At 52.4% G+C, this 8639-nt stretch overlaps 1 protein-coding gene across 1 annotated transcript; it reads right to left on the bottom strand.

The window, feature by feature from the left end:
* Positions 1-1329: 1329 nt before the first annotated feature.
* Positions 1330-8423, bottom strand: sp3a (sp3a transcription factor). Its single transcript, XM_056584955.1, has 7 exons — positions 8241-8423; positions 7815-7906; positions 7609-7692; positions 5736-6948; positions 3797-3983; positions 2868-3064; positions 1330-2288 (listed from the first exon to the last, which is right to left on the bottom strand). The coding sequence occupies exons 1-7, from the start codon at positions 8245-8247 to the stop codon at positions 2008-2010; spliced, it is 2061 nt and encodes a 686-aa protein (XP_056440930.1). The 5' UTR covers positions 8248-8423; the 3' UTR covers positions 1330-2007.
* Between the last annotated feature and the right edge of the window lie 216 nt (positions 8424-8639).

Here is an 8639-nt window from a genome sequence, read left to right as displayed (position 1 = left end):
CTAAAAACGTGCCGTTAATCAGCGGTACATTGAATCAATCTCTCCTTGCGAATAGCAACTGATTAAACGAGGTACTGGTCCCGATGGGTCTGCTTTCTTCAGTAAGGTGACACAACTAGTGGTTTTAAGTGGGTGAAATGAAGTGAGAACAGCCAGCGCACACGGGCTGCTTCTGATAAACAGGCGGCGTTGCGACGGCGGGATTCACTGTTTGGCCCATCAGAGGAACGCAGAACTCGGGGAACGAACGACTGTAGCAAGCACTATCCAATCACACTCTACTGACCAAGTCACCCTGAGATTATTATCGAGTCGAATTTTGGCAATTACCACCCACATGGCTTTTTGTGTGTTGTCCAAGTAACAACGTGTTTGTACATGAATTACACAAAATAATGTTTTTTTCTGGTCTTTTCGTTTCGATTTTTTTTTTTTACAAATGCACATTTGAAATTACACATGATTAAAAAAAAAGCCATTTTGTAAAGAATTTGGATTTCGTCACAAAAACCCTTCTCTATGCAAAGCTCAGTATAAATATCTATTCAGTCAAAATATTGTGTATGCAGACAATGCATATCACGCACATGTACTGTATGTGTTGAGAAGGAATTGGTAAATACATTGATTGTGTTTTCCTTTTTAGACCTGCAGAGTTACAGTCAGAGACGAGGGAAGCAGGGAGGAGCAAGGAAGAGGAGGGAGGAGAAGAGAGGAGGTGAAGAGGAGAGAGGAGGAGCAGGGAGAAGAAGAGAGAAGGAGAGAGGAAAAAGGAGGAGGAGAGAGGAGCAGGGAGAAGAGAGGAGGAGAGAGGAGAGAGGAGAAGAGAGGAGGTGAAGAGGAGAGAGGAGGAGCAGGGAGAAGAAGAGAGAAGGAGAGAGGAGCAGGGAGGAGGAGGAGAGAGGAGGAGCAGGGAGACGAAGAGAGAAGGAGAGAGGAACAAGGAGGAGGAGAGAGAGGAGGAGCAGGGAGACGAAGAGAGAAGGAGAGAGGAGCAGGGAGAAGGAGAGGAGAGGAGGAGCAGGGAGGAGGAGGAGAGGAGGAGCAGGGAGGAGGAGAGGAGGAGCAGGGAGGAGGATCAGGGAGGAGGAGGAGGAGAGGAGGAGCAGGGAGGAGGAGGAGAGGAGGAGCAGGGAGGAGGAGCAGGGAGGAGGAGGAGAGGAGGAGCAGGGAGGAGGAGGAGAGGAGGAGCAGGGAGGAGGAGGAGAGGAGGAGGAGAGGAGGAGGAGAGGAGGAGCAGGGAGGAGGAGGAGAGGAGGAGCAGGGAGGAGGAGAGGAGGATCAGGGAGGAGGAGGAGAGGAGGAGCAGGGAGGAAAAGGAGAGGAGGAGCAGAGTCGGACATTCGTTAGTGAGCGCTACGACTACAAGAAGAGCGCGGTGTTGAGGGGGCACGAGAAACAGAACGAAAACAGAAATGCATTATGTAGAAACGCCAATAACAACATCGATAGGTTTGCATGACGACACAATCTGGACATGAAAAGCTTGACCTTCGCTATTCATCAGCCGCGTGTGAAAACGGACCTTGCTCGCCAAGGTTATTGTCAATAAAGGCATAACGTCCGTACGAGGACGTTGTTCGAACCGCGGTACCGCTCGTTTTCTCTACGATTTTTCTTCAAAATACATGTGAACAAATTAGCATCTTCAAAAACATACCACGGCCCCGTGTTCAGGTGCCACGCGACACAGCGTTTTACAAAATAAGGCATCTCCTTGGAAACACATGACACCGCGGGGTCTTCGGTTTTTTTTTGCCACTACTGTACTCTTTGCCCGGTAAAAAGAAAAACATAACAGAAACCCAGACTGCTCGCGGACATCAAGCCCTTAGCTTACGTGTTAAAATATATATATGTGTATTCATAGAACATGTTCCTGACCGGGGTTCCTTTAAAAAAAGCAGTCAGGAAGTCGAAGGGGAACGTAATTAAGCAGTCTGTCTGTGGGCGGGGCGGGCGGAGGGGGCGGGGTCAAGGAAACAAAATGGGAGACGAGCGCGGCGGTCACTCCATCGCGTCGCCGGCCGTCGCCACGGAGACCAGCTGCAGGGGCATCTCGGCGTTGGCCAGGAGGTCCTGGGCGTGGCTGGAGCCCTGCTGGATGTTGGTGAGGATGAGTGTGGTGCCGCCCGTCGTCGTGGCGATGATGCTGCCGTCCGAGGAGCCCGCCGACTCCAGCGAGGCCACGCCCCCCTTCTTGTTCTGGTGCGTCTTGATGTGCTTGGCCAGGTGGTCGCTCCGCATGAAGCGCTTGGAGCACTCGGAGCACACAAATTTCTTCTCGCCTAGGGGTGGGGGGGGGGGGAGGACACAAAGTTAGAACTGTGCCACGTCGTGGTGTGACTTTGATAGGGTCGCCGGTCTGCGTACCATGAGGTTCTGACAGTTCTGGCCCAGTTAAAATGTGCAGGCGGCAACAGGGGTCGTAAACTAGGGGACAACACTAAAAATATGTTTACCTTTTATGTAAACCAACCGGCAAAGATTCATACTTCAAACTTAACTTAACTCTTTGTTTTTCGGTCAGATAAAAAAAATCAAAGCTTAAATTATTCCTACGCGTCGGTATTATTACATTATATTTATTATTAAAACACAGATTCCCCCCCCCAGGATGCCCGTGGTTTTAACCCGCTGATGAAACCGGGCGCATGTTGAGCCATCATCTCCATTCATCCAGACCCGACACCGATAAACCCCGCGCAGGCCGCCTGCTACCAAATCTTTTAATTAGTCAAATCCCGGGAGGCCTAATTGTTTTGGTAGGAATTACACGTCGCACCGCGTCAAACTGAAGCGCGGCGCCGCTGTGAAATCACCGCCGATTGAGAGCAGCGGCGTGGCGGCGGCGGCGGCCCGGGCACCTGTGTGTGTGCGTCGGTGGCGCTGCAGCTCGTCGCTGCGCGTGAAGCGCTTCCCGCAGAACATCCAGCTGCAGACGAAGGGCCGCTCCCCGGAGTGCCAGCGCAGGTGCGCCCGCAGGTGGGACGTCTTGCCGTACACCTTCTCACAGCCGGCGATGTGGCAGATGTGCTGCTTCTTCTTCCCCATGTTCGACCCTCTGGGGACACACGCACGGAGACACACGCAGACGCACGCAGAAACACACGTGCACATGCACGCAGACACACGCGCACGGAGACACACGCAGACGCAGGCGCAGACACACGCATGCACGCACACACACAAGCGCAGATATACACATGAAGACACACACGCACAGATACACATACATGCACGCAGACACACACACACATGCCCGCAGACACACACACACATGCACGCAGACACATGCACGCAGACACACACACACATGCACGCAGACACACACAGGCACAGAGACACACAAACAAGTGGTTAGTGACTCATGGGTCTTGTTTGACACGGTTATTGAAATGCAGGAACACTTGGTGTGGAGACAGACAGACAAGACTAATCACCTAGTTCCCTGGCTAGACCGACTCCCTAGGCAGAGTTACTCCCTTAACTACCAACACACTAGCATAGCTAACCTCCCAGCCAGGCTAACTCCTCTGCCCCTTCAAACACGCCATCATAGCTAACATCCCAGCCAGGCTAACTCCTCTGCCCCTTCAAACACGCCGTCATAGCTAACATCCGAGCCAGGCTAACTCCTCTGCCCCTTCAAACACGCGGTCATAGCTAACATCCCAGCCAGGCTAACTCCTCGGCCCCTTCAAACACGCCGTCAGAGCTAACATCCCCGTCAGACCCACACCCTGCTGCAATACAAACACGTAGCATAGTCAACATCCCAGGCAGGCTGGCTCACCTGCCGCCCGACTCTTTACAGTTGGGGCAGGTGCAGGCCACCCGGCGCAGCCTCTTGCCCTCCTGGCCCAGCGGGTCGTCCTCGTCCACCAGCCGGACGTGGAGGTGGGACAGGTCGCTGGTGTTCAGCGTGGAGTCCGTCCCCAGCTGCCAGTCCTCAGAGTCAGGCTCTTCTTTTATATGGATGTCTGGAGGAAGGGGGGGGGGGGGGAATCGATCCAGACATCAATACAGTAATGGATGTGATAATAACATGGGGAATAGCTCACAAAACTCGTGCTGGGATGAGTAGCTGCCATTAGATCATGTGAATGGCTTTCAATGATGCAGGCCTCTGATCAGATAACATGACAGAGAATCATCAGGTTATTTCATATTGTCCTTGTCCTATTATCTAGCAATAGTCCTAACAAAGATATCAACTTTAGATACACATGTTCATAATGTAATTATTTATATGATATCCATGTATAGCATTCAGTTTTGGAATATAGTTGCGTTTATGGTTAAAAGCCGTTTAAAAAGAAATCGGACTCCAATCTCGATTTAATGAAAAAAAGGTTAATTAAATATAGGCCTGCAAGGGCTATAATTGTTTGCACACTTTGAAATGTAAAAAGCAAAAGACACAAAACGTGTAACCCCGGCGTCTCTTTACCTCTCATTTCAAACAAGACCACTTCTCCCTAATTGCCATCTTTGCGTTTCAATTTCCGGCGTCTTCCGACAGGCGCGCCGAATACGTTCCTTTTGTTTATTTGTTATTCAGGCGACGACTCAACAAGGAACATGTGTCCAATCACTTTCTGGAACCACGTCGCTGCTCTTCCCTAAGCATGTGTGATGTATTCAAATTGGCCATTAGCCCATTGTTTTTACTCCTGGAGAAGAAATGGTTGTGGAAGCGATCCTAAGGATTGTTTCCCGCTGACCGGGGAGACAGGACGGTTCTACCTCCCGGCGGTCTAATGGGCTCCCAGAAAACAACGGGATGCTGGAGAGAAAGCGCAGAGGAGAGGGCTGCGCGACTAGTCCAATTTTGATCGCGATTTCGATTTTAGCGTTGAGCGATCACAAAACTAATATAAATCGAGTTTTTCGTTTTAATTTGTATTTTAATAAATGAATACATGATACATATCTGTACATTATTTTGGATTTGAACATGTTCTTTTTGAGCATTTTGTGTACTTTTTTAAGTTCTCAGTTACAAAGTGTTTTTTGGGAGGGACAGGCTGAATAAGTACATCATGTTTTCAAACTCACAATCACAAATAATTGTTTGAATAATCGTGATTAGGATTTTTTCCATAATCCAGCAGCCCTAGGAGAGAGCCCCGGTAGGTTCGTATCATCGGGGACGACAGCGTCAGAGCTGTTCGGACAGACACTGGCTTCCACCTCAAAGTTTAAATGAATACCGACACGTTACTTGCTTACAAATATATAGGCCAACATTTTGAATCGCAGTGAAGTTTGAACAAGCTTGAATGTGTGTAAAACACTGTAAACCTTGGGCTTCTGCTTCTATGTGACAATAGACAGAATATTGTCAAGAAGTAAAACAAATGCTTTGATAGAAACGCTGCAGTAGTTATAACTACCCTAGTAGTTATAATAATAATTAAAAGATGACAACGCAGCAAGCAACACAACCGACCGAACACACTGAAGCCAAGAGAGACTTCAGCCTTCAACAACACATGCAAGGCCTTTAGCAGACGCTTTTATCCAAAGCGACTTACAATAAAATACATTTGTCAGAAGAAGAAGAAACAATATATCGCTGTCGGTACAGTAAGTACCAAGCACTAACAATAGGTTAACCCATTCCCTGTAAACAACCAAGACAGCTAGGATAAGTCTCTCCACATCGCTAAGTACTATTTTAAAGAGCCAGACCAACACCACGAGGAGCAGAAGAAGAAGAGAGGCCGTACCTCCGGGGCTGTGGCCCTCCTGCTGCACGATGGAGTTGACCGTCACCGTCTGCAGGTTGGGCACCTGGCCGCCGGCCAGGGACAGGGTCTGCATCGGGGCCAGGGTGATCTGCTGGGGCTGCGAGGTGGGCAGCCCCAGGTTCTGCAGGTTCTGGACGCCCTGCACCTGAAAGGTCTGCCACTGGATCTGCCCGGAGGCCGACACCGTCTGGGCCTGGATGATGAAGGTCCCCGGGTTGATGAGCTGCAGGTTCTGGTCGCCCGCCACCGACTGCATCACCTGCTGCCCGTTGCTCGACTGGGCTGGCTCTGGCTGGAGCTGGAGAACGGTCTGGGGCGTGGATGCGTTTAGGGTCTGCGCATGGTTCTGCTGGATGAAGACTTCGTGGAGGCCGGAGTCCGCCTGCCCCCCCACGGACATGGATGACAGCGCCGTGCTCTGCGTCATCAGCACCGAGCCGTCCGTCGAGCCGGGCTGCGCCGCCGACGCCGACGACACCGGCACGTACATCTCCTGAGCGGCGTTCAGGTCGCCGACAGTCAGAGTTTGTGTGAGCTGCTCGCCGGGGCGGGCCCCGCCCTCCGAGCCGTCCCCGGGCTGGCTGGCCAGGATCAGCTGCCCGTCCGCCGTCATCCCCGTGGCGATGGTCTGGGCGCAGGACAGCCCCAGGGAGTCCAGCTCCAGGGAGTTGAGGGGCACCAGGGTGATGTTCCCCGGCAGACCCATAGGCACGTTGGTGACCACCTGGCCCTGGTGGCCGAAGGCGGAGCCGTCGATGGTCACCCCCTGCAGCTGCCCGAGGTGGCCCGCCTGCGACACCAGGCTCTGGGTGGTGGCCAGCATGTCGGCCGCCGAGACGCTGATGCCCTGGCTGCCGTCGGGCAAGATCTGGATCTGCCCCGCCGAGTCCTGACCCAGCGTGGCTCCGTCCACGCCGGCCGAGGAGAAGCTGAGCTGGCCGTCGGCCGTCTGGAGCTGAGGAATGACTTGGTACTGGATGTTAGGCACTGTGTTGGCGGAGGAGCCGTCCGCTCCCGACGTAACGAAGATGTGTTGGCCCTGGAGGTTGTGCAGGGGGACCACGTACTGGCCGTTGGACGTGAGGATGCCCTGGTTCTGGATCTGGATCATTCCGGAATCTTCCTTGGTGGTGGGGGTCAACACCTCCCAGGACTCCGTCCCCGTGAGCTGGATGGAGGCGAGGTCTGATTGCTGGGGAAGACGACGCATGACGGTTACTAAGACGGTACCGATCGCTGGAGGGAAATCGGACTTGAATTACCTAAAATACTTGCATACTAGAGTACATTTATATTTTTGTTAATTCGCAGACGCTTTTATTCTGAGAGTTACAAGCGTGGCTGAGGATCAAAGAATACAATCAAATATGAAAATAGATAGAAAGAGGTATAATACCAATACCAAAACCTTGTTTAATGTGATAGACAATGCAACACCTGATGACGAACTGAAATGTAATAAAGTGTACCATAACACAGGGCAAGGCAAATGTAACTATCCCATATTGTATTAAGAGTTAATAAATATAACTGCGTAAAGTATGTAGTGGGGGGGGGGGGGGGGGGGGGAAGAGAAATATAGTTAAGACATAATCCTCTTGCCTGTTATGATGTCATAACTCATTCCATAAATCAGTTATCAAATATTCAATCAAGTACGTTTCCAGCGCAATTAACACCTGGAGCATTACATGTTGAATGTATTTATATCAGTGCCTGAAGGAAAGGTATTGAACCAACTTGAGAACCTGAATCTGGCAGCAGCAGCCCCGCCAGCACGGACTACATTCAGAGCCAGGGGTCTGAATCGGACTCCGTTAGCGGGGATGGTGTTGGAGGGGGAGAGACTCACCACATCTTTCTCCACCTCGGACGACGGGGAGCCCACCTTGCTGCACGTCGTCGCCAGCATGTCGAGCGGCGACGGCTGGGCGTCCTACACCAAGTGGGCGGAACCAGGGAACAAGTGGGTGGCCGTTAGTTCGGGCCACGGAGGGAGTTTGAGACCAACTTTGAAGCGTGTGAACTCGGAGTGTGAGTGTGCGTAGACCCGCTCACCTGGTCTCCTCTGCCGTGGTCCTGCTGCAGGAAGTCGCCGTGACCGCTGTCCGCGTCAGCCATTTCCTCCGGTTTCACGGGCTGCTCTGGGGCTAGTGGAGACACAGGCTAACGTTAGCAGAGCCGACCTGGCGCTCAGCACAACCCGACAACCCACAACAAGACGCCATGTGTGCCGCTGACTCGAACCACAACACACCACCACCTCCACCCTTCCCAGAACGACGCAAAGTCCCCGCAGAAGTGCTATTTTTAATCGTTTTGGCTGTTCCCGAGCGGAGCTAATGAGCTAACTTGAGGCTAACCCGCCTAGCTAATTAATAACAGCGAGTGGTGCACCGAGGAGGCTACGCTATCGAGGCTAACTTAGCTTAGCCACTCTAATGCCTCCGCTAGCCCCGCTTTAGCTTCGCTCTTGCTACGTACCGGTCATGGCGGGACTCGTCGGAAGGGCGGGAAAGTCTAGCTCATCACGCGCCACCGTTGCATGACCACGCGCCTCGGTTTGATTGCCGGTTCAACCGCGATAAGTGTCTGATGGGGGGCTTTTTTTCTGTTTTGATTGACGGGGCTGTGGGGGGAACACAAAGGGTGGGGCCTACTCTCAGTGTTGACCGAGGAGGGGGGTGACGTCACACAGGAAACCCCGCGGATCTCGCCTCCGAACGTGATTGGCTGACGTGCTCGGTGTGCCGCGTCATTGTTTGCCTCCTCTTGCTCAGCGGGCAGTGTTGCCAGATTGTGCGGGAAATCTGACCCGATCTGGCAACCCTGCTCAGCGGGCCGTGTTATTAGGCTGGGTTTGGAAGTGGTTTCGGACCCTGT

This window comes from Gadus chalcogrammus, unplaced genomic scaffold (assembly GCF_026213295.1).
Source record: "Gadus chalcogrammus isolate NIFS_2021 unplaced genomic scaffold, NIFS_Gcha_1.0 GACHA043, whole genome shotgun sequence".
NCBI lineage: Eukaryota > Metazoa > Chordata > Actinopteri > Gadiformes > Gadidae > Gadus > Gadus chalcogrammus.
The sequence above is the reverse complement of the archived record's forward strand: the minus strand, read 5'-3'. Positions and strand labels throughout refer to the sequence as shown.